Source organism: Daktulosphaira vitifoliae, unplaced genomic scaffold (assembly GCF_025091365.1).
Source record: "Daktulosphaira vitifoliae isolate Bord-2020 unplaced genomic scaffold, ASM2509136v1 Scaffold_4, whole genome shotgun sequence".
In the NCBI taxonomy this organism is placed as follows: domain Eukaryota; kingdom Metazoa; phylum Arthropoda; class Insecta; order Hemiptera; family Phylloxeridae; genus Daktulosphaira; species Daktulosphaira vitifoliae.
The window spans coordinates 17489667-17517354 of record NW_026099575.1 but is presented as its reverse complement, the minus strand read 5'-3'; the positions used below and the strand labels follow the sequence as shown (position 1 = coordinate 17517354).

The window sequence follows — 27688 nt, the reverse complement described above, 5'->3', positions numbered from 1 at the left end:
TTTCCAAAAAAAATAACCCTGGTATTAAATGTTGTAAAATATCACTGTCATATTAAAATGAAAAAAATCAATATTACAAAAAGATAATCGTAAGTATAATTCAAATTATATAAATTAGTTATGTGGTATTTTTAGTTAAATTGAAAATTTGTATTGCCCACTTTCTACTGTATAAGTAGTTTTTTAGGGAAAAATTATCTAAAGACTTCATGTAACAATTAGAATGAAATTTCTTAAAACGAAATAAGTTGATAATGTGAATATTTGTTAATATATTAAAAAAGTTTTTATTTGTATGTAGTTAAATAAATTTCACTTGAATTTTTGTATTCTAAAAAGTAGATAATAAATTAAAAATTAATTGATAGCATTTAATCTTCTGTTATGCGCTTTCTAAAGACCAATTACTAACATGGCTTAACTACGATTATAATTTTCAATTTTTAACTTATTAAAATAACTTATTGAACTTGATTAAAAAAGTTAAGCGAGTTTTATACGTATAATTTATTGGCACTTAAAATAAATTATATAATCTAAAAATTTTTTTTTGGAAGACTTGTAATTTATTAAGTGTAATGTACACAAAATTATGATACATATAATTATACCTAAGATGTAGGTAAGTTTAGGATGCATAAATTTACAGTGTATGATACTATGATGACACATTGATTTTATATAAATCACAAAAATACATTTTTTTGAGATAACTTTATTTTTTTCACAATAAGAAAAACAATTTTTATATCTTGAAATAGTTGCAATCATAATTTTTTGTTAGGGTTGCTAAAGAATGTAGCTATGACATTGGAAGCAGTATTGTTTATTAGCGGATCTAGCGAGGGGTATCAGACTGTAGTGGCGTTCCTTGAGACTTGTATAGAAAAATCGGTAAGAAAACCAAAAAAAAGTTCAATAAATTAAAAAAATTATATTGATTTGCCACTGAAAACAATGTTTTATATTAACACCCACCATAGAAAAATCTTAATCTGCCTTTGGTAATAATTACCTGAAAAATAATTGTCATAAAGATTTATCGTTATAAATGAATAGAATATTAAAATAAAGAAAACAAGCATAATGATTGTTTTTTATACACTTATTTTATAACTTTAAAGTTTTAACATCTACGCATTAACAAAACCTGCATTATTTAAAATAAAATTATTGATTATTGTCTATTTTTTTTACAGGAATAACAATCAGTCATATACCAAACACTACGTTCATCTGGTTGTATTGATTCGAAGTATAATCACCACTATGACCATGTAGAACAGGTCGTAATTTATGGGTACTTGCGAGGCTTTATTCTTGCCACCTGTTAAGTGACGATTGCCCTTGTCGTAATGCCATGTACCATGTGACGTAGGTTTTTTAGTAGTCATTAGTGTGGTAACTTCGTAATCAGGTTGAGAATCCAATGGCTGACGACTAGACGACACAGTTGTAAAATCTTCTAACGGTACCCAATTATTGATATTATCTTCTTCCTCTATTTCCTCTTTTTCTTCGGATTCCATTGGAGTTTCTAAACTGGTTGGTATACTTGGTAAATGGAGTTCTAAAAATGTTGTATCACATTTTTTATGCAAAATATTTAATTTGAAATGTATCTAACTTTGCCGATTAATTACCTTGTAAACGTATGGACCCTTCGGCTATACCTAGAGCATTTTTAGCTATACAAAGATAACCACCAAAATCTTTTGGTTCAAGACTGGTAATTATTAGGTTCATCTGCAATGAATACTCGTTAATTGGCGTCTCAGTTATTTTGTACTTTGAACTTGGTATAAGATCAGCACCTTAAAATTATCGAACTATTGTTACTATATAATAATAATTTATTACATTATATATTAAAAGTAAAGTACAGTAAGTAATAAATATTATTAAATATACTTAAATAACCTATTTTTAATATATGTATTTAAGTAAATAGTCAGAGGTCAGTAGTGGAATTTTTATAAACGCATTCGTACAAATCGGGGAAATTAGAGGGGCTTAGTTTCTCTAAAATTCTCGAACAACTTTATGTAACTCTATATGAAACTTATTTTTAAGGAATATTTAATATTATCATAGGAATATAAGAATAACATAAAGTTAATTTTTTCATCTTCATTGAGAAGGTAAAAAAATTATTCAAAAATGTTATGAAAAATTGTTTTTAATTTTTAATATATCAGAAACGACATAAAATATTAACTGATATAATTTTCATAGTTAAAATGTATTTTAATTTAATTTAAGAATTGATAACATTATAAGTGCCTGTGATATAGTTTAATTAACTTAGAAGCCTCTGAATAATTTTTTTAAATAACTCCAAAATATGTGATATTGTAAAACATAATAATAATAAGGGCAAATAGACGTTTTTTAACAAGTAAAATAAGCTTGTTTATTAAGTTTGTCAAGGCAAGTTTTCTAAAAAAAAACCTGAGAATTTTATCATTGGTTCAGAATATAAAATAGAAATAACATGTTAATGTGAATCTAATCTTATCATAGTATCAAATCCAAAAAACCATCTAATTTTTTGTACAGCAATGTAATGTAATAGCTTTTATAAAAGTTTACTTACTCGTGTAATGTCTTATATATATTCAAGAGTGAAATATAAATATGATATGTAAATGGAAGGTCACGAGGCGCCCGAAATTGAGATTTAGGTGTTCAAGTCATGAGTTAGTTGATTAATTTTTATTTGTACACATTTGCTAAAATTAAGTTTTATTTTTATACATTATAGAATATAATAAATTTTTTTTTGAGACTATTTGATTAATTTGTACATTTATTTTATACATACGAGCGAGATGAATCAAGTGTAAATTGTAGTTTTATTTTTAATATTGTATTTTTGCTTTTAGAATTCTAATAAATGAAGCGATATTTCAAAATTGTAAAATTATTTTAATATAAAAAATAAAAATAATTTATCTGTTTAGATGAAAAATATCATAAATTATTTTTGGTAAGTTTAGTTAAACTAACTTTATTTAAGTTAATTATGTGCTAATTATCACTAAAGGTATCAATAATTTATAACATATGTTGTTAACTAGGATTCAATTATTAGTGTTTTTTTAAACAAAACTTATAGCTAATTATAGCTTAAAATACAGCTAATATGGCGTTAAAAAAAGGACCATTAATGAGTTTTTGCTCTAAATAAACAATATTGAACACCAGTGATTTCAGGTCGAGTTTCTAAATTTAAATGACATTGATCGTAGCTGGTTCTTAAAATAAATTACCAAAATATTTGCGCACAGAATTGTCAACAAATCAAAGAGATGCATATTACATAGCCTATCACTTGATCCTGAGTTTCTTAATATAAATCTCTTAAAACACAAAACTTTTTAAGAGTTTGTAAAAAAGAATATTGAAGACAACGTGAAAAATGTATTGTGCGTTTTTCAAATATTATTTGATTTTTCTTAATATTTGAAGTAAGTGGAAAAAAAGACTTTAGAATCATCTCGATTTGAAAAATTCCCGACAAAGTAATTTGTATGCAAAAATTAATATCATCGAGTAGTTGTCAATGTGTGAATTTAATGTATTATGAAAATATTTTCAGAGATTTCTGCGAACCTGTGTTAATTTCAAAGATGTTAAACAATATTAAACGAAAGTTCTATAACTGAAAAAGAAAAAATAAATTATTCTACTAAAACTTCAACACTTTGAGCTGTCTCAAACGGGTCTCTCACTACACAATTAACATTTAACTGTCATTATCAGAAATATGGTTTTTAAAGTTTTCGTTTGAAATTTTTCTGTGTTCATTCATTTTATTTTACCCGGAAACTATTAGATTAACGGCATAAGGATAGCTTACTAATTAAATTAATAAATAGTATACTAATAAGCAAATAAGTAACTAATAAAGAAATATAAAACGCGAGATATAAAAATAATTTGTATTTAACGTTTTTGATCACTCTTATTTATATTTTTGATTAAAAAAATACTTTAAATTTGATATTTCCTCATTTTTTCTTAAAAACATTAAATATTGAAGATTGTGTTTATGCGTTTATGCTTTTAAATTTTGTAAAATAAAATAAATAATTAATAATTTTTATAATTATTATCTTAAAGATTATTATTGTTATGCATAATGTAACTTTTAACGCTCATTATACAAATTATTCAATGAAAAAAAGTCATCATTAAAATGATGCACGCAGTCATTTGGTTATGAGTACATTATCAGTGCAATAAGTTGTGGTTAAACGAATAAAATGAATGAAATTCTTTTAGCTTCTTAAGTTCTCAAGCTACATAGACATTTAAAGTGTTTTGTATCTATTATATTGTTTACCAAAATCCTTTAGTTTGGGTTGAATCGTTTGAAGTAGTCAATTTCTGAGTTTACATTAAATGTGCTCAGAGTCAGTAAAAAAGCATTAGACTTTTGAATACTGAAAAAACAGTCTGTAGCACATAGGGAAATTCTACCAGGTATTTTACATCATAGTCAATACTATTTACGGTGAATAACGGTACGGTTAGGATACGTCGAAATGTAAAGGAATAAATACATGAGAGAGCTGCGCGTAAAAATTTGCTATATCGTTATCGTCCGCTTTTTTTAGTGTGGCGGCATAGTATTGTGGAAAGAGGAGGAAACGGTGGAGACAACTGTCGTGTGCATAATGGAAACGCGGATTTTATGAGTCCAACGACGGCTAAAACGACAAATAGAACATGTGTCGCCAAAGCTCACACCTTTCACCCTCTATCGTTTCTCTATCTCCGCCACAGTAGTTTTTACCGCTCTCTTACAATCAGAATAAAACATTAAACCGATTTCTTTCCGCCCGGTCTGCTTCTTTTTCTTGTCTCGTATAAATGTCCATATTACCAGACACGTAAATCCCGCACTTAAGGTGGAAATATATATATAAACACACTCTTACACATAAACCATAATCGAACAGTAAAATATTGAGAGAAAAATAGTAAACAAAAAAAAAAAAACTGGAAAAGCAAAAAGAAGTATAGGCCAGTTTTATCGACGTCTGTAGAGCGTTCTAGGGATTTAGATGCCGATGGTTCGGGCGTTTAATGTTATTTATTTCTCATTGTGTAGATTAAGCCAAGGTTTAGTGGAGACTTCTGTCGACAAGAAAACAATTTTATATTTTCATGCTTATGTTTGTATCGCAAGTCGAATGCTGGCGGCGATATGAAGACGAGCGTGTATCACAATGGCATTTGTTGAATATTTATTTTACTGTTATCAGCATCAGATCGAAACCGTAGAGATTTATAACGAAGGGTACGGAGGCGTAGAAAATGAAATATTATTTCGTAATAATTGCTCAATTAAAGGCGATTAGACCATGAAATAGCATAGACATGACACCAGGAATATCAATTGCACGGATCTTCCTGACACAATTGATTACTACTCGAAACGGAGTCGATCCGAAATGCACTGGCCGACAAATCAAATTCAACGCGAGTAAATATATCACATACTCGCACAACGATTGTCCCTTTCCTTTATTATGGTTTATTAACGATTAGCACGGGGTGAATTCGTGTGGGGAGGCGATACAGCGTATTAAGTACAGCGATATCGTTCCAAGTTTATATGCGTATCGTCTTACCATTAATTTTGGCCCAGCTGTGCATAGCTTTCGGTGAAGTTTCTACGTAGCACTGAATGTGCACGTTACTGCCAATAGGCGCGGCTACCAGCTGGTTGGTCACCTTGATCATAGGATGAACTGCAAAAGTGAAATTATTATCACCAATTAATAGTGTTGGTAAGAAAGAGTTAGATTATTGTTCACACAAATATTAGCGTAAACACTACATCGGGCAATAAACTTGTCGGTTTATACGATTTAAATGAATTCCATCCCCTAATGGATGCAATACAAAAACCTTATTAATACCCTTAATGGATTTACGCGCAGCCAACTGTTGCCTTTTTTGTCCCAAATCGCGGGTCGGCCATACCCGTAAAAGGAACAGAGAATTTTATGCACGAGGTTAATCCGCCGTTCGTTAATGTAAAGGTCCACTCACAGTGTACTTGCACGTTGAATTCCTTGCTGACCGTGGGGGGCACGTTATTTTTAGCTATGCACAAATATTTGCCCATATCTGTTCGGTGCACGTTATTTAGCTCCAAAGTATCGCCTTTCACAGTCGCCGATTCTGAGAAAATAAAATTTTTTATCAATATAAAACATTCGTAGGTATGTATTGCATTTTAGCAAATATAATGAAAGTTAAATAGAAATTATTTAAATCTCGCGAACAATTCTAGAGTAAGTTTTACAAATCAATATAGGTTACTTAGTTGTCCTAAACATGACCTTGATACGCTAAAATATTTTCATATTCTTACGCATGTTTAGTTATTCCTCAGATTATTAATTATTTATAATCAATTATTATGTGTGCAACCAGAGTTTGGAAATATTGGATCCTGTTAATTGCAAAGATTATGCCAAAATATTAAAGGAGAAACATCACCTTTAAGCGATCAATTAAAAACATCAACAATCACATCTAGATAATAAATTTTATTTATACTTTTCATTTACAGAAAAAATCTAACTGAATTCCAATGTTATATTGNTCTTACGCATGTTTAGTTATTCCTCAGATTATTAATTATTTTTAATCAATTATTATTAACCAGATTTTTGGAAATATTGATCCTGTTAATTGCTAAGATTATGCCAAAATATTAAAGGAGAAACATCACCTTTAAGCGATCAATTAAAAATATCAACAATCACATCTAGATAATAAATTTTATTTATACTTTTCATTTACAGAAAAAATCTAACTGAATTCCAATGTTATATTGACGATAATTTAACAAATAAAAATCATTTAGTTCATGGGACGAACATTGTTATAATTTTAGCTAAATTATAATTAGCTTACGATTTTTGGTACAATATAATTTTGAGATTACTGTCAAATAAATCTGACAATACGAATGTCGAGGTAATATTATTGATTACTAATAAATATATCCTGTAAAATTATCGTTTTTTTCTTATTTATTACCTTATGGTTTGTAAAAATATTTTCTTCTAAACATAGAGCTGCGTTTTTTTTTATAATAAAGTTGAACTGTTGGTGCTTTGGAAGTACTTAAGCTTTATAAGTTATGCTTAATTTACTTCATCACGAAGTAGATAAATCACTGTTAAGCAAATAAGAGCTGATAAAGATTTCTATGCGACTTATTTTAGTTGTACTATTTTGTTTTAATGAAAATTAAAACACATACCCTGAGCTTAGCGTTAAACAATCGACAAAAATGTTATTTTATTAGAAAGTACGTCGAAATCGTTAAAAAATCAAAATGTCATACTTCTATGAGGTATTTTTTATATACCCGACCGGAGTTCATATTCCTCACGGTCACAGTACTTTGTGCGATTTACCATTTTAAAGTTTTATAAATACACCTCTGTTCATAGTTATTTTAGAACTTAATATGCAGTCTTTGATCCGCAACCATTGCTACCGAGTATTCGACCCAGTGGAGATGGCGGTGTTGGTAGCTTCCGTTTCAAACTTTTGACAAATAACGGCGGATTTTTATTTGCCGCTTGATATCCTACGGTGGCTACAGCAATGCATGGAGGAGAGGACTAGCGGATGTCGGGTTGCAAGTGGCGGCCTTTTATAACATTTGTCTTTGTTCGTTACAAACGACTGATTTCTTATTGCTCGCCGCAAACCACGTGCCCCCAATAGCTGTAATAGAGGTGTACAAAAGGGAGATTTTACTGGGCGAATTCACCCTCTGTATGCATTGCCGAGGGTAGAAAAAAGTCTTATAAGAGAAATATGTCGGCTTCAGGCCAGTCATCATTTTTTGTGTTTCGACAAAAAATAATTTTATTATCGGATTATAATAATTGTACTTTTGTTTTGTGTTCAATAAAATCACTACGCCCTTTAAAATATCAACAATTCATTTAGCGATTATTCACCATCGCCTTGTACACTTGGGTTACTCTCTATCCATGACTGTTCCAGAGGAATCATTGGCACGGTAATTAGGATTAATATTGGAAATTTTGCCATTCAATTTTCTATTAAATTTAAGTGTAATACTGCACGTGTGAATTTAATATCGGTCGATTAAATTATAGTTTTCGTATATTTTTTATTTCATTTATTTTAATCTTTCGAAATTATTCCTCTTGAATAAATTAAGAAACAAATACTTATTAAACTAAGGACAAATGTTTATTTTATTAATCGGGGGCAGATCCAAAATTTTTTGAATGGGCGCAACATTTTTTAAACGTCAAAACTAATTTTTACTTATTTCATCGTTCAAAATAATTTTTTTAACTAGTCGATTATAGTACAAGAAGAGTTTATGTGCTACAAATTTTACTCGTTTCACATCATTGTCATTAATTAAAATGATCAATAATATTACTAATCCCAAATTTAAGCATAATTTAGTCTGCGCAATTTGTCTATGATCCTAATTAGGGTTTTTGTTTCGGTGGTGAATTATTACCCTCTCTAAAATATGTATATATTTTATCCTGCCACTCTTTTTAATTACGCCCCTATGTATGGATAATTTTTTGTGAAAATTCAATTATTTACCTTGTTTTTTTTTTGTTTCGTCTGATCGAATTATGATGTGACGGTTGTCTTTTCTTTTCCAATAAACTTTAGGTTCGGGTTTGCCTGTCGATCGACAACGTAACCTGACAGTACCGCCTTCCATGGCCGAACTACCGGGCCCAGATAAGTCGTCTTCATCGATGATGTCTGGGGGTATCCGGACGTCTAAGTATCCGGTCTTAAAATAATAACAGTCTTTAAATTTAAAGCATTTTAATGGTAAATATATTAGCCAATTAATTGTTGTATTAAAGTGTATACAACACGGTTAACTTCGAGATTAAAGAAAATAAAGTAATAAGTTCATGATATAATGTTAGGCTTATAAAATATAGTGCCTTGGCTTTTTATCTTATTTATTGGGTATGCATAGTAAACAGTAACTTTAAGTATTTTGATGCTTGAAAAAGCAACACTAAGATGGCAAGAGTCATTAGGATTTTAGTTGGATGCGTGCTGGTAGAATATTTAACGGCTTGTCGATTTCGAATAAATGTATTATATTTAAAAAATGAGTACATTTTTACACTTGTAAATTATATCATAAAGTAAACCAAAATAAGTACTATTATTAGGAAATATAAATATATGATATTAAAATTAATATTACTATCAACTTTCGTTTTTATTTCGAACATTTTGGAACGGTTCAATCTTTATTAGAAAAACTTTCTCAACATGAATAACTGTTATCAAATAACTGTCTAGGCATAAAAAAATAACAATTTTTATTTTTTAACATTTAATTAAGGTTAATTTAATATTTTCATCTTAATATCAAATAGAAGTTTAAAAATAGTGATTCTATTGGTTGAAACTGTAGAGTAAAAAAATATCTCTGTTATTATTTTAAATATAAGAGAAACGTTTATTGATGAAATATTCCAAGTATGGCTTATGAAAATTGCATAGTTTATTTAGTAAGCAAGTGAATATTTTATAGTATAGATTATATTTACTCTTAATAAGTAATTCTTCGAATTAGATATCAGTAAAAACAGAAGAAACATAATCTAATAAGAGGTAAATGTTACATAGTAATTTTTAATATGAGATCAGTTAATCATTAACAATGTAACATGCGCTTTGAAAATGAAAATTCTGTATAATATTTTATTTCACGTTTTTATTTTTATTTGAATACGCTCTTTTTAAAAATTAGAGCAATGTAATTAACTCCTGTTGAATTTCTTTTCAAAAAAAAAAAAACCGTAGTCCGTTTAAAAAGTAGTTTTATGGAGTAAACATTATTATATATTTTATTTCCACGTATTAGTAAAAGTAATTTGTTGGGGATTATGTTGAAGCTTTAAGTCTACTTAAATAATTTCTGAATAACTAAATTCACAAATGTTTGAATGTAATGTGTACTACCAGTTTGGGCTTATTGTTAACTTCTTAAATATAAATCGTTGAGCTTATTATTAAGTTTTATATGGAAATCGGTTAATCAGAATAAATAGACGAGAGGTATCAGGACGGCATCTTGTATATCGAACGAAAGTACGGCAATACGTGACTTGAAATCAGTTGAAAGCAAATGACGCGAGAAATAAGAACACGGTGAGTGGGCTAGTTTTTGGAAATCTCGAGCAATTTTCTCTCTGTACTACTAGAGCACAAGATATTTCATACTAATTTATCGAAATGCTCATCACTACAAATTTTAATAGATATCTACACTAATGAAGAAGAATAAGCATTACGTCAAGTTGGGTTACACGAGTGTCACCGTTGACCGGGTAAACAGTCTAGCTTACTAAGATCGACACGGTATTTTTTTCAATATTTTCCATTTGTAAAAAAAAAAAAAGGTGTTTAAGATATTTTAGTGCTAAAATATGAACAGTTACTTACGTTGATAGCTGAAAAAGTTTAACAATCTCGATAAATGTCTATAACTCTTCGTGTCTATCACTTAAAAACAAATGGTTTGATAAGTTTTTTCCTACCCTACCAATAAATAATGGTCGAGCAGTTGAAATGAGAACTATTTCTGTCTAAGCAATTAAACTTCTTTGAGTTACTTTTGAAGAATAAAGTAAAACTAAACGTTATAGGACATTTACTGCAGACCTAGATGAGAAAAACGTCTTAAGCCTTTTATTTATTTTAACAAATTTTCAGGGTTTCTTTATCGCACAGTATTAATAAATAAATTATCTGGACAGAAAAATATTTTAAATTGATATTTAAGAATTCAAACATTTTTTTATTTATATATAAATAACATGTATAAAAAAAATCTTAAGTCTATTAACATTACATGTATATTTTCCATATATTCTTAAACTAAAAATTATTTATGGGGAGAAAAATAACCTGTATGTTGCGATCTTGGAGGTATCTGTGCAAAGTTTTTTTTTACTACATTTTTGATAGTCTATCAGATATCTGATATCTCCACTATGCTTTACAAACTGTTTAGGATTTTTTTTATTTTACATTATGTATCAGTTTGAAAAGTATATACAGTGAGAATATTAAAGAGCTATTATAAACTGTTATAAGATTCTTAATCAAAGGTTAATTTACGCCCTGTAAATTAATAAATTTGTAATCATTATCATAATAATGATTTCTATGTCTGTTGTTTTCTTACTCTGTTTAAAAACCAAAAATTGTAATACAATTGATGCCATTGAAATATCACATTTGGTTGTGCATCATATTTCATACAAGTATCTGTATTTTCAAGAACAACATAAGTATTATAATTTTAAAATATATCAGAAATAAGGGTTGGAATCAATTTTTTACTAGTGGTAGAAAACCTTAATACATTCCCAAACTTTGTGGTCAAAATTTCTTCTATCATAAATTCGGAAGTGTATCTATAGCTGTGTCATCAAGTAGAATATTGAGAAACCAATATTATTGGTAGCTTATAAAGACCATGTCGCGAATAATTAGATATTATTTATAATCCCAAATATACATTTATTAATTATTGAAAATAGTCGTTAAAACATGAGTTAAACTTAGTGATATTAAATTGTTTTTTGCGAATAAAATTTATTATGAATGTCAGTCTGAAATGACTAAATTAATTTAAACATTCACCTATTTTTATAATTGCATATCAATGTACCTGAACAATCATTGGTTCTGTATTTATCTGACACATGTAACTTCCGGTATCATTCTTTTGGACGTTGTACACGTGTAATTTCCAAGTGTTATGTCCATTATGAGTAACAGCGAGTCTATGATTGTGAGCGATTAAATTGGTGTGGATTGCCAAAATAGCTTTGGAATCTGATTTGATCCATGCTACCTAAATACAAATAAAAAAATTAACACTGGTAGTTTAACTATTTAATTATGTAATAAAAATGTTACTTGTGAGAAATAAGATTTTCTAATAACATGATACTACAAAAAACTGTGGAAGTCTCAGAAAATTTATTATACTCAAAAACTACTAAATGTGTTTAAGTCGGTGTTATTAGATTTTCAAATAACTGACGTTAAAATATGTATGCAACGAACATTATTGATGACACTTTTTATACGATGTTTCTGCAAAGTGACAGATGACTGTTATTGATGTTAAGAGTGCTTAATAAAGTGATTAAATGTTTTTTACGAAAAAAAATTAATTTTAACATAACTTATCTAGAACATTTATATTCTACTGGAAGAATAAATAAACATAATGTAGAAATTGGTGTCAGCAAATGGAATGATTGTCACGGAAATATCACGAAAACACAAACGCATCAAAAAAAAAAAGGTTATAATCTAAGGCGGACGACTACATTGTAATATTTTATAACGTGCGTTTTTATCAAAAGAAAACTAAAAGCTTGTGTGACCTACGAAAAATTACTCGAATCAGTGTTTTTATACAAAGGCTTAATAGAGTTAACAACAAAATGCACATACAAAACGTACAGTACAAATTGTACACATTATTAGATTTCGATAGAGTCAAGAGTTCGATGTGCCGTAGTTGGCCATATTTTATGGATTATAACGTTATTACTTATCAGATGTGATAAGTTTTTGGAAATTGATTAAGAAGAAGTAATCCTGCGAAAGTGTTTATTTGTGTGTGCGAGCACATATTTTGAGGAATTTAAGGTGCGACAACTTGAGGACGAACACAAACGGATATAACTTTGACTTTTGTGGAATATTCCAGTTGGATTGTCAACCCCAGTGAAGTGCGGCGTGCCCCAGAGGAGAACTTCTCTGGCGGTAATCTTACCAAAACTAATAATAAAAACTTGATGCCGGATCACGGTCGGTGAAATATTGGCTTGATTGAGTTCTTTGTCTGGTGTCTACGTTTTATTAGGAGCGATGCTCTATCCGTGTGTCATCGAAGGGATGGGATACGGTTCAGACAAATCTATAAACTAACTCACTTCCTTATATAAATACATTTTTCTTTCAACAGTCACGTTTCATTTAAATTTAATAAGAGTCGTTCGGTTTTCTTTAAAAACATTCATTTATGATTATTTATTTTGTAAAACATTTCGGAGGTACTCGGATGTTACCTGATTTTTGATTACATAAAGAAACTCGTGCAAGTGAAATAGTAGCTTTAAAATTAATAAAAATGTACTAAAATTTTACTATATTGTTATAATAATTAACGTTTTATTACATAAATTAAAAAAAAGAGGAGAAATGATAAATCTTTGACTGCGTACGAGAGTAAATGTATTGTCATTAGATAAATGTACAGTTTTCTACAAAAATAAAGAAGTACCGATAGTTTTAAATAAAAATTTATTGGTGTTGTTCTTTGTTTATTTTAAAAATATGATAGAAATTATACTTTTTTGCTATTGTTAATATAATTAAAAAATTGGTTATGGTATTGTTTAAAATTTGATTGGTCTAAAATAAAAAAAGATGCGTAACTCGGTTGTCTGAAAACTGTCTATTTCATTATAACCGCATACTGATACGGGTATTGAAAACGAACAAAGTTAGTTAGTTAACTAAAAAGAGCCTTAGCCTTTTAAATGTCTACCAATTGTGTTTATGATGTATAAATATAATATTTACAAATAGATACAATAGGCTGTTATAATAAACACCCTACTAAAATGTGGTTTTATCATTTATCTAAGGATTAGGTAACAAAGTTATTTTATGAATATTACAATAAATTAACACACAATTCTCAATAAGTAATAAAACTAGAGAAAATATGTGTTATAACATTAATTAAAATTGATGTTTATAATTTTATGTGGTCCTTTCAATGGTGAAGGGTAAATCAGAGTATTTTCAATAATATCAAACAATGGTTCTAGTTGAGGGTAAAATGATATTGTGTTTCCAAGAATCATAAAACATAAGTGTCGATCCAGAGATAAGTTTATTTTTCTAAAATTCTATTGGATTTCAAACAATTTATAAAAATATGCAAAACACGGTATTAAAACTAAAAAAAATAGCGTTACAAAGTTTTTTTAGTCTCACTCGAATTAAAAATAAACTGTTGCGAAGATTGAAAGTCAATTTAAATATATTATATATATATATATATGTAAATAAATAATTAATTAAGATTTTTTTTATTATTTGATAGGATATTTAATAAATATCATAATTTTTATTACTTTTATATGTTTAAAGTATTTCAAGTATTATTTTCCAATTAATGTTATGAAAAATAGGTTTTCTCCGTCATTTTTTTATTTTAAGTTTTACTGGCTTGAGTCATTACTCAATATCAAAATTTATATAAATCTGTCAATTAAAATATTCGTTCTACATCACTGGCCAAGATATTTTTTCTTGGCAAATGAAACGGAAAATTGGTGGCAACCAAAATACCTGACTAGTTACGTGTCTGAAGGGGTTTCACTACCCTCTACTCTGTTACGAATGTAAGACTTTATTAATTTTGACTTGGTAAAAGTTATTCTAACAATATATTATTAATGTTTTCTTACATTCATTAATATTGTCAACGTAAAGTTATTATTTTTTACTGTTATATACAATTAGTGAAAAAAAGTAAAATAATTATTTGTATTTACTTTGTAACTGCCCAAGTTGTTAACTGTGCACGTGAAAGAGACATCTCTTCCTTGAGTAACTGTCCAGTTTTCTAGCGGAGCATAAAATTCCGGCAATACTTCAACTGTGTCATGAATTTGGCCTGTAAAATGTATTTTAGCGAAATTTTTAATCTTTGATTTTCAAATTACAATCAACAGTGGATTAATTTTTTTTTTAAATATGAATATGTATTTATGTATATTAATATGAAACTCACACTTCAGTGTGTTTACGTTAAAAAGTTTTTAAATAAAAATTGTTAAATTTTCATAAATAAGTTTTTTAGTACTTGGTGGAAAAGTATATTTTATATAGATATTTTTAACTATAAAGTAACTAAAATTGTGTAGTTGGCAAATTTTAAGTTATAATTCCTAGAATATTTTTATTCACTATTTGAAGCAACTGTATTTGAGAATAATAAAACGAAATTATTGTTTAATAAAAACTAAGTTATACAACATGCCAAAAAAAAATTATTGAAACAAAAATACATTATACAAATGTGCTTAATCTCGGACCAAAAAAAAGTTTTTAAGTAACAAAAAAATGAAGTTATGCTTGAAACGTATTCTTCAGTGTCTTTGGTGAAATAAATGTTTGTTCTGTGCTAAAATATAATTTCACCCATAGCTATAACATTATTTTAAAAAGTTTGACCTTGTTTGTTTCTGTCGCACTCGCATACATTTTTTTTTTTAAGAACTTAATTTCACTTAGTGGTGTAACATTAGTTTTAAGTGGGTATAAGAAAAACCTTCCTATTGAACATCTACTAAAAAATATGTTCCTTTGGCGGTATTATGACGTCACGAATTCGAAGGTGGACCGTTTATTATTTTTATTATTGTCTTTTTTATCACGCAAGATAATACGCGTGTCAACAGTTTTCGACAAAGCGATGCCAGTTATTCGTTATTTCTGTTATTTACCGCTAAATAAGGTGACCAGGTTGGGTTTGGAGGACTATTTGTCCTCTTGCAGCATATATAGGAATATTGAAAGAGCACTTTTGATTTGTTCGTCGGCGGTATGTAAGGTGTTAACGTCAAAGCCAGACACTGATATATTTATGTGTATAGGAGGCGATGTCAAAATCATAACTATGAAATCCATTTATTTGTCAAATTTTATCTATTCCATATTATATTTATGGAGATTGTATTAATAGACGGCAGACCGACAAATAACTTATGTTAAATATTCTACACTTCACGTTGTTGTTGATTTTATTTATGTAATTTAATTTTTTTTCGTTTATAAGACAATATTTATAAATTATTTTTAAATAAAACGTATTTTATTATAATTATCAGCAATTATAATTATGTTCTTAAATCATGATTGTGTTCTGAGATTTAAATAATTTAAACAGTTGTGACTAAGGATATTAAACCAAAGTTTCCCTTTTTTTTATTAGTTATATTTACTATTGGTGAACATTTTATTTTTTCAATTATTTATTCATTGTACTATTTTCATTAAAAATAGTATTGAACAATCCAGTTTTAGTCCCAGTTATTTTTTAAAACTTAGTTTGATCATAAGATGGTGTTACTATTATATTTAGTTGATTGAAAAATAAAAAGTAAAACAACTCTGTTATAATTAAGTTTGATGGAATTAACATTATTGTTATGGTATGCATTAAAATTCAACTTAAAAATACAATGTCAACCCTACACTTGAAAAATAGACGGGCAAACATATCAAATTGAATTCAGTACGTGATGGTATTTTCGATTATAGTTGTCTAAAACGAATATTCAATAGCTTAACAACTGGCACATGTCCATTTTCTTCTTTGCATAGAAAAGTTGATAAATCCACTATTCAGTTTTCACTTGATCGCCTATTTTGTTTATTTGATTGCATTCAATGAAATACAAATAGTTTTCTGTAAAAAGATTTCAGTGTAGGCTTCGTTTTTAAGCTTCGATTACAATTGTTGTTATAACATATATAAATTACGTTCATGTATTTTCAGGGTATTTGAACGGAGAATGTATTCAAGGAACTTCAAATATGGTTAAAAAACAGATTGAAGATACTTCGCTTCACTAACAATTATAATATTGTTTGTTGTTCGGGAGAACTTAAAAATTATAAATGTTAATTTTATTTTTTACTGCAGGTTTAAGAATTTAATGGTGTTTTATATATTTTTGGAATTAACGGTTAATACGTACGCATTTTAACTTATTGTTTCTAAAGAAACATGGCTACTTATGTGACAAAAATTTAACGTGTTATGTAAACTATTTTGTAGGCAATAAATGCGTAAAGATACATTTGTTTATTTATCGTTAATCTTCTGTTATGTGAAAAATCATTCAGTCACGTCGAATGTCACGAACTCGAAAATGGGATTCAAGGATGTGCCTTAAAAAATGAAAAAGAATGGAATTAATGGGTTAAGCTTTGAAAGACAAAATAGCCGCCATCATTTCGTAATCCCATCAACGCATTGGAGTTGAGTAAGTACTTAATCGGCTTTTTGTTTTGTACAACCCTTTAAAATCATCTAACGACTTTTATTGGAATTAGTCTACACAATAAAAAAGAAGTAAAATTACTATACGCAGTTGATTTTCTTCTGTTTAACGTCAAGATGGAAGTGTTTGATTTTATCAAACCAACTGCTTTGTGTTTGAAAAGCTTTTGTCGGCTAAGTCGATAAAAAACTTCATAGGTATGGATTCCGTTAAAATTATAAATTCCAACAGCTCTGTTGTACAAAGATGTTGACAAAACGAGCTCCAACAATGCAATCATATGTGTTTTATTATGGGGATTTTTTTATCTTTGGCGTATTGAATAAAACACTCGGTATTTACTAAATTCCACGTCTATACGTCGTGTAAAATACGACGAGTACAAAAAAGTTTAATGGATTAAATATGTGAGTTTTACTTTTACATAACACCGGTCGTATTATTCAATGAACGAGGTGTATTTTCTCTCAGAGTTTCGACGTGAGATTTTAGTCACTGAAGTCACTTCGGTAAGCCGGAGATACTCTAATACTTTTGTTAACATTTGTCGTGCATAGGACTGCTACCGGTGTTGACTCGTCTCTGCGAAAGGCGGCAAGGGGAGGAGTCATCCTTATAGAAATTATTATCAATATACAGCCGTGGCACTGTCTCGTGAATCACAAAAGTAGGATTAACTTTGAGCCGTAAAGAGTTATGGGATCAATCGCCCAAAAATTAGAGAAATCCACCTTCAATGCCTTCCGAGGGCTTTGCGAGTAATTAATTTACAGTCAGCAACTCATTTGCAGACATATATATTTTCAAATTAAACTAAATATGTAGTGACTGCAACGAAACGGGATGTCATTTTGTTCATTGGACCATTAAAAACGCACAACATGTTTTTATTGTATGACCTTAAGCTGGTGTCCCTATAAACGAATCCAATTAATTTTAAGTAATACGTACAGCGTAATGAAATAACAGTTCAAAACTTCCTGAAGTTTATTTAATTGCTTAAAAATGCAGCTGTAGTCTTTGTTATTGGCGACAATCTCATAATATCACGACAAAGTTTCCCTGTGGCGCTACTTTTTATGTGTCGATCGCGCAGTTTTTGTTTAGNCGGTACTACTTTTTATGTGTCGATCGCGCAGTTTTTGTTTAGACATAAACATTTCGAAATTATTATTATATTTTTTACGTCTGGACTCGTTCGATCAATAATCGTTATTGAGTTCCTCTGTACAATTTGATTACGACAGTTGACGTTGGGGATGTTATTGTTACGAGGAAAACTAGTACAACGCCGTTACATTTAAATGGCATTGGAAACGCGGCGCTCACGTAATGCGATTTGATCCAAAACGTGTAGAAAACACGGAGTGTCGAAGGTGCGGGCTGTCCATTGACGGCCTCAGCGGTTCCCCGTAGTTTGTATGCTTTGGCCGCGGCGCACGAATGAGTTTGCACGTTATTATTTGTCGGCGTGTGCGTAGAAGCGAAGTTTCACAAAGCTTGGCGAGATGCAGAAAAGGCGACGCACTGAAACGTGTACAGCAATACGCTCGTACAGTTTTTTTCCAAAAGCAAACGGACTAATTTATGCACATTTGATTTTTTCCATTTGAGCGTACGTGACGAACGACGAGGCGAAGTTTCACACAATGACAACGACCGTGTGTCAATGATTTCAAGTAGTCGGGCGATTAAAAGAGCTAAACGCACTGACGAGGCTAAGAAAACGTGAGCGATATCGTAAAAACGGTTTATCGTAGAACAGCCGGTGTTTAACTTTTACACACACACACACAATTGGAATACATACGACGGGTCTGTTTTAAACGGTCTCGTTTAATAAGTTCTCCGAACTGCTATCGCCGAGCGTACGCCTCCGCGTACCCAATCGAGTAGCGCCCTGCCACTTATATGTGCAGTATAATAATGAACTCGGCCGTGGACCGTCTGAGTTATATAGAGCCGACTATTATAATTAAAAGTCGTAAATCGGGCACGGGTTATAGTCGGCGTGGGTGTGTGTACTCTCCGATCCGAACGATTAGCTTTTGCCGACTACCAGCACGTTGAATGCGTCCCTCCGACAGACCGTTCACTTTGGAGCCTATTGTTCCCGCGGTGAATTTAGCACTTGACACCACATTGTGTTATCGCCTTTTGCGCCGTGTTATCCCGTCGCCACAACGGCCGCGATGTTTGCTTAACCCTAAGCGGTTCATTCAGCCTGGTAGTAGTCTTGCAGATACGTGGCAATTCCTCCCACAATATATTAATTACGATATTAATTACGGGCAATTGAATAATTGGTGTGTGCGCTGTATAATGCAGCGTGTTGTTCACAGACGACAATCGTGAATTTCGGTCTGCCTCTACGAGCGCACGTTGTCCTGTTGTTTAGACAGCTCTAAAAACCGGTTGACACATTCTATTTTGCATGTGTTTGAATTTGTATCGGTCCGAGGGAAGAACTAGGGATGGAATTTGTTCTTAATGTATTTAAATGTTCTTCGACGTTTTTTAGTCAAGACAAAAGTTGGCTACGTCATTGTTTAGAGTTAGGCATCACTAAAATGAGGTTCGCGTCCTATTAAAAGCGATTGTGACAGCATTGTGAAGTTTATGGAACTTTTGATTTTTCGGGAGAGCGTATTATCAAATCGACTAACAGTTAATATAAATAAATTTGCATTATTAGTTTGTCTATCGGACGTTTAATAACACATTGATTCGTTTTATTAAACTTCGACATGCGATTAAGAGTGGCTAGCTTTTTAATATAAAATAACAGAATCAATCCCTTTTAAATTTGGTTTACACAAAATAATTTTACATTGCTACGAAAGCGTTTAAATAAAATTCATTTTGAAATTTATATTAGTTGGTTCGCGGTAACGCAGTTTTGGGAAATATTGCACAAATACCATTGAAAATCGCGCCTAGTAATACGGACCAATTTTTTAACGTTTAATAACTTTCAATATAAAATTAGCCTTAAAATTTTACCGTATAATTAGAATTATAAGTGAACACGCGCAACGTAAAATAATTATAAAATCACCGAAATTCTATTGAATAGTTGAAAAAATTCTCAGTACGCTACTGAAGTTTACTCTGAACCAGTTTGGTATTGAATTTACACTAAAACAAGTTTAAAACATGTGCAAGTTAGTCATGCGACGTAATAACGTCTTGAGTTGTGTTATGACACGGAGGTACGGAGTTTTAGATGCAATTTAAAAGTTCAGTACCAGGAACAGTTGAAAATCATTGACAATTACACATCATTATTCGAGTTGTCCATTTGAAAACAGGGACATGTACGTTTGGTGACGGCACGCGGGACACTTCGAGACACCTGGACGCAATAATATCATAATGTGTCCTCGTACAAAAGACCTTATGAATTCCTAGTACTTGATTTTGACATTCGTTTCAAAATACCGTCACAGTACTAAAATATTTTGCAAGTTCTTTGAGCGATACCTTATGAGTTCAAAAGTTTTAATATTGCGAATTATTTAAAAAGTACGAAAGCGTAATTTGCTTTTTTATCAGATGACCTGATGGTCAAAATATTCGATAAATATTCAACAGAAGGAAAATTAAATAAATCTTTGGCGTAAAAAACCTTCAAAAATTTTAGACACTTTTTATATTGACTCGCAAATTTCTAATTTAATTGTCAAATCATTTATACGAGGGTCTAAATTTTGGCACATTAATCCATCAAAAAACTTTCCATAATAAATTACGTTGTAAAAATTAATTTGAATACACAGTCTTGGGTTCAGTTATTAAATTAGGATGATAACATTAGGGAGAAATGCGTTGCGGTAGGCATTGTGTACTATGTAGAAAACGCGTTGCAACGAGGAATGGTCAAAGATAAGGAGCTGTAGTTTTCGATTAAGCTCACTGAAATATAATTTTTTAACCTAAATTCAATATAAAAAAGCTGTGCAAAAAAATCTTATTTATTTAAAAAATGTTTTTGAGTTAATTGTGTCGGGTGAATTATTTTAATAGAATTAAAATAACTAGTAAATATTTTCAAGTTGAAAGTATGAATTTGTGATGAATTATTTATTGTAATGTTTGTTATAATTCTAAATATCTAACATTAGTCAAGTTTACTAGGGGAGTGTTTAATAGAAAAGTTTCAAAAGTCAATTGTTTGGTGAAAGAACTAAATTAACACGATGTTGTTATTATTTATATAAAATATAATATTTACGTTTATTCACGTAATTTAATTTTTTTTCGTTTACTATAAAAACACCATANTAGAGTTAAATAACTATATTAACACATTGTTGTTATTATTTATATAAAATATAATATTTACGTTTATTCACGTAATTTAATTTTTTTTCGTTTACTATAAAAACACCATAACAAAGAGAAATCTGCTTGCATAAAATTGCATTATATTTAAATTATGCTACTTATATCGTTTTCTATTAGCCCGAGCAATTTCAATGCTGATGTGGATCATCATGTGCTTCTCGACTCACATGAATCTATATCCATAACATAAAAATCTGAGTTATTTTGTCTAAATTATTTACATATTGTATTACGGTTAAATTTTTACATCAACTCAAAACACTTAAATGTATTTAGTAGCATACATATAAATGCAAATTTAGGCAAATGGGCCGCTTGAAAGATCTTTTTAAACGATAACGCTAAAGTAGTTTTAGTAAAGAAGGGATGAATTACAATGTAAGTGTGTGTTTGTCAGAGACTGTTCATGTATTGCTGTTTATTCTGCAAGATTTGGCGAATACTTTTTGAAACAGCGCGAAGTAGAACTTTTGGGAGGGTTGTTTAGTAGTTTATGATGAATAAATATCTATGTACATCCATTACTATCGTGTTATAGATTTTGTTCTGTGGTACATAATATGTAGTGCACATAATTATTTATACGAAAATGTTTATAGTAATTACAGAGACAAGTAGAATAATCAAATTTGTCATTTAAAATCAAAGTCAAAATAACCCCTTACCTCACAATAGTTAAAACCTATTAGAAATTGGCCATTCCAAACACCCTATATGTATAAATGTATGCTATGTGTTTTTTATATTGTGCGTGAAACAAAAAAGAATTGTACATTTTCAATAACACGCGTGTTTCTCTAAAAGTAATAATAATGAGTTTTGTATTTTAAAATGTTTTTTTTTTTTAACTACACTTTATTGTGAAGTTTGTAATGTTTTCCTTTCACCGTGCAAAGGCAAGTATACAAATCATTGTGTACCAATTACCGCATTCTTTGGCCGATGGGTACAAAATAACTCAAAAGTATGTTTTATGTATACTTTAAGCCAAAATATGTGTGCTTAAATATCTTTAGCCACGGGCATTGAATTTACAACGATTCAAGTCATCCAAAACATTAGCTGTATCTTCACTCGGCGATTCTTTTGGTTTTACATTTAAGAAGTTGCCCAGTACTTAAACACGCATGAAGGCGCACAAAATTTAAAGCCTTTGTAACAAATTAAATCTGTTTTTGGTTATTAACCAAATTAGGGCGATCTCATTTGACGATGGCAGAAACTGCGGTTTGTATGAACGGTAATGATGGTGAAATTGCGTTTTTATTGCTGAACGACCAAATTAATCCTTTTTTCGGTTAGATTCAAATAATGGTTGTATTTAATACAAATAGTGGGAGGAAACACAATAAAAATAATGTTTGGTTTTTAATAAAATCCAATTGGTAGAAAAAATGCGCCTAGCGCTGTTCGCAGCGAAACCTCATAACTTACGACGAGATTGAATATCGTTTAGTGATTTTTAAATTAAAATTAGTATAAAAATCTTTGATAAAATGTTGAGTGACAATTGTAAAACGGAACATTTTAAGTACAAACAAGCAAAGAGGGTCGGACCATTACAGAAAAATATTCACTGTAAATGATTAATTAAATGGTGGTCTGATAATATAAATGATAGAAAATACTTACACTTGAGCAATAAATTAGACACAACTTAAATATTTCTTTTGAATTGTGCTTTATTTAAATTAATATTCTCAAATCATTCAAAAAAAATTATTTTTTCATTTAAAAATCAAGATATTTTACCTGAGCACTATAGAATAAAAAAAATATGTTAGTTAAATTGTTACATTATTGACGTTTTATATTAAAAAAAAGCGTAACTAAAATTGTAAAAGAATCGAAGAGGTTTTACTATTTATAGCTTTTTAAAAATTATTAAATTTGATGTGCTTTTCTTTATTATCTGTGAACTGTATAGTGTGGGCATACTTACGGGGTGATATAATGTATTTTGGTAGGGAATTCGAAATTTCCTGTACATATCTCCTTCCAAGACGAAACTTTAAGAACACTAGTACAATAGAGTTTAAAAATAACCTCTTAGTTACGTTAATGTTTGTCTTCTATTTTGAATATTTTACTATCTTAAATCTGTAGACGAGTAATTTTCAAACTTAACCGATCTATTTTTAAACTCATACTTTCAAATATATCTTTACTTAAGAATAACAATGGTAAAATGCAGATGAGTCTGTAATGTGTTGTACTTCTAAAAAATATGATTCAACTTTTAGAAAAACTCGGTAAAACGACGTTTTGTATTCTAAAGTAGTTTTTTCCATTCTGACACGATTCAAATATTTTTTTTTAAGTTAAACTAAAAAAAAAATCGCAATTGAAATAAAACTGAACAGGTACCTTTGTGGCCATTTTTAATAAAAAATTCCACCCTTACCGACATTTCCATTATAACAGAGTAGTTTTAGTTATTCTAACCGAGTATTTGCTTATGACAATTTCATACACAGGTAAGTTTATAATATTAATTTAATTTTTGCTCCTCGAAAGTTCTTGAGCTGCAAATAGACCCCTTGGGAAATTGTTTGTATTATTGTTACTTTTCTCTTACACTGGACTTATGTTTGGCCAGTAAATAGCATTTCTGCGAACATATACTTGAAGTTTTTTTAATAATGATTGATCAATAATTGATTAATGATGGTTAATAAATTAACCTGTGGGAAAGTATATATAATATAAAATACTTATCATACATGGCTTTAATAAAGATCCTAAAATTAGTTTTTTTCATGAGATAAACATTTTTTTATCAAGAAATTAAATAAAATAATAAATTAAGGTTTATACTATTTACTATCAATTATTTCTTTAATATCTTGAAAAAATTGCGAGATTAGCAAAAAACTAAAGGTTTTTAACTATAACTAGAGGCAATAAACAACCCTTTCACCCTAATAAGTACTCTTGTATAGACAATTTATCTTTACTAGGAAATCGTATAGAGCATAATGAAATACTCAATCTATTAGAAGTTGTATAATATAAGTTTATACGATTTATAAGAATGTATTTTTTACTGGACGGTTGCCTACCAAATTTTGAATAACAATTGGATGTTTATACTATGCGATTATACGAGACGCTTTAGGCCTTAGTAGTCCAGTATTATAAACTTTTTAAACACCGACCGTAAGTTGTCTGTTATCCGAAAGCGTTATCTGTTATTGCTATTGTTCGCGCAATGCTTTTGGCTGATTGGTTTTCTAGGTAGCTAAAGATCTTGCACGTTTTCGACAGCTAAATTCAACTTACACATAACGGTTTTTATCTCGAATATTACAGACGATGAAGTGCATCAATCATTTTTTGTTTCCTTTGTCGAATTTCCGAATAGTATACTTATCGAAGAACGAAGGGAAAAATAATTATCCAAAATTATATCCAAGTAAACGTTACCGAATTTTAGCTCTATAACAAATATACTTAGCACAATCATATTATTGAAAAAAATCAAAGGAGTTTAACAACTACTAAACATTTTAATCTATACAATTGATTATTTTTTTAGTAGAATTTAATCATTGAACTATTTAACAAACGTATAAAGGTTAGGTTTAATTTTATTAGCCCTAATAATGTTAATTATAACTTAAATAGTAATGTTAAGTAATTTTTAAGTATTGTTTTAAATACTTTTTTTAATGTATTTGAGTTTTTCTAATGGTTGAACATATTTTTATAATTACATTAATACAAATAAGTAAAGAGTATTCAATTAATTTTTTTTCTCATAATTTTCTGTCTATTATTAAAATAATTTGAATTAAAAACTCAATATTTTCAAGTTAAATTATTAAAAAAAGCTAACAGAATAAAATAATAATGAATTTTTTATAATTTTAAGTTTTTTTAAATTAAATTTTAATGAAAAAAATCAGCGCTATTACTGTTACTTTCTAAAATAAAGTTCTATAACGTTAGGTTCTATCAACTGTAACGATTTTTTTGCAAATTGTCAAATAGTATAAGATAAGGATTGATGGTAATTTTTTACTGTATTTTTCTATGATGTCTAAATAAACTTATTTTAATAAATGCTATATTTCGGTTGGTTATAGTGGGTGGCCATGAATGTTATCACGAACGAGTGTAATGAGGTTACTGGAAATAAAATTTGTTGTGCGACAAATATGAAAATTATTTTGAAATTGAATGAACATTGTTTATATTAGTTTTCCTAATTTTAATAGCTTACAATGTTTTTATATTCATTGGTGGTACGCATTTAAAACTTAATTCAATCATTGTGTCCATGTTTAAAACATTAATAATATATATGGAGTATTTAAATAAGAATTTATTTCATAAATTGTACATATTTTTATAATTCTTAACATTCTTAGTTGATAATTAAATTATAATTATTGTATAACAAGTATACAGATTGATGATTTATTTGACATTGGCCATGAGTTTTTTCCTAAAATAACAATAATGTTGTCTTTGTTGAAAAATGTTATTTTATAAATGATTAAATATTTTTTGATTCATTCTTTATCTCTTATAATAGTACCCACTTTTATAATATTTGGATATATTGCTAAAACGATCTAAATCATAAAACTTTTGTTTTTCACAAAAATATGTATAATATTTTTAGTTTCCAAAATTTTTTATTTACATTTTAGATCCATATTTTATGTGACGTGGTCGGTCAAATAGTCAATTGAAAACTTCAATAACTTAATAAAAACTTCAAACTGAGGAGCAAATATTTAGGATTATTAAATCATTTCCGTAATAATGCCATCTTATTAATTCATATAAATGGCTCTTTTGTAAACTTATTTCAAGTCATAATTAATTAAGAAAAATTTTCATGTTATTTGCTTAATAGATTTTAGTTTCAAAATAGTCTTACAGAGCTATATGATATATGGCTACGTACTTACAATATAAAACTTACAAGAATTGAATCTGACCTAATGGTATACTGAGTTTGAGAATCTATTTTAATGCAAACCCGATTTGCTCTATACAAATGTACACTACGACAAATCCTATTGTGACAGAGGTTTTCTTATTTTTTTATTTAAAGAAAAAAAACTTTGATAGAACACTATAGTGGATTTAAATAATGTACGTCGTATGATATCTTTACAGAAATCTTATGGTTGTAAAAATCTCATTCAATTCAGTATAAGCCCTCTGGTTAAATGAGTTCAATGGCTGCGAAAAAAAATATAAATCCACACAAACAAACGTTTTTAGATGAGTAATAGACTTTAAGATGATAAGCTATCGCCACGCCGTTGTTTTATTTATTTATCATTTTTGACATTTCGTGCAAAATGTACTTATTATACGCATTTCTATGACCATTTAAACAATTGAAATGTTTTAACGATTTTAATACTATAGGGATGAAAAATGGTGATGTCTTGATTTCGTTTAAATTTTGTTGTTAACATTTATATTTGTTTACTAACATAATATATATATAATAAGGGCCAAAATATGCTAAAACTATTTAACTTTGTCATCACAATTAATTAAACAAACGGGTAGAGTGATACAAAAAAATAAAAATTTTGGTTGATAAATATTGATATTGAGTTATGTTATTTGTTTATTTTCAGATGGATAAGCGTATGAAAGTTCCATGGAGACACGCAATAAAATTTGACCTAGATAGAATTAAATTTTCATTTTTTTAGATTGTATAACATATAGAAATATATTACGGAATTTTCGTGGAAAAATTTAGATTCATGTTTTGTGTATTTTCTCTTAATTACCCTTTTCTGTCGAATATTTGCTTCAATTTTAAGAGTAATAATACATTTATAAAAGTAAATTTATAGAATCAATTGTTTTTTCGCAGATAAATATCCAAAAGGTTCTTTTTATTTAAAGAAACGCTTTCTATAAATTTGTTTTACCCAATTAAATCAAATATCATGAATTTGCTGCTTGGTGTGTAATAATTCAATTGTGATGATCACTGCGGATTCATTATTGTCGACTGAGCCGACGTTCAATTTACTCGAAGGATTAAAAAGTAATAGCGACCAGGTCTCTTTTTCTCTTTCTCTATCAGATAACCTCACCAAAGACTTTTATCCTCTTTTATATGATACGGACCTCTCTGACAAAAGCGATATCCAAAGCTTTCTATCCTTACAAAA

At 29.0% G+C, this 27688-nt stretch overlaps 1 protein-coding gene and 1 long non-coding RNA gene across 3 annotated transcripts in view; one reads left to right on the top strand and one right to left on the bottom strand.

Moving 5' to 3' along the window:
• The window catches only part of LOC126905860 (lachesin-like), a 51807-nt gene continuing 24119 nt past the window's right edge, over positions 1 to 27688 (bottom strand). Inside the window, exons 1-8 of one of the 2 annotated variants that reach the window (XM_050685976.1) lie at positions 16372 to 16573; positions 14667 to 14788; positions 11750 to 11935; positions 8638 to 8836; positions 6067 to 6198; positions 5643 to 5762; positions 1644 to 1814; positions 1 to 1570 (exon numbers count right to left, since the gene is read on the bottom strand). In XM_050685976.1, coding sequence (XP_050541933.1) covers positions 1233 to 1570; positions 1644 to 1814; positions 5643 to 5762; positions 6067 to 6198; positions 8638 to 8836; positions 11750 to 11935; positions 14667 to 14788; positions 16372 to 16396 — 1293 coding nt within the window. In that variant the 5' untranslated portion in view covers positions 16397 to 16573 and the 3' untranslated portion in view covers positions 1 to 1232. Of the gene's footprint in view, positions 1571 to 1643; positions 1815 to 5642; positions 5763 to 6066; positions 6199 to 8637; positions 8837 to 11749; positions 11936 to 14666; positions 14789 to 16371; positions 16574 to 27688 lie in introns of those variants that run through there. The other variant, XM_050685975.1, reaches the window with a different exon arrangement.
• LOC126905879 (uncharacterized) lies at positions 16540 to 27256 on the top strand. Its single transcript, XR_007704126.1, has 3 exons — positions 16540 to 16603; positions 16676 to 17165; positions 27140 to 27256. It is a non-coding gene; the product is annotated as an uncharacterized LOC126905879 (long non-coding RNA).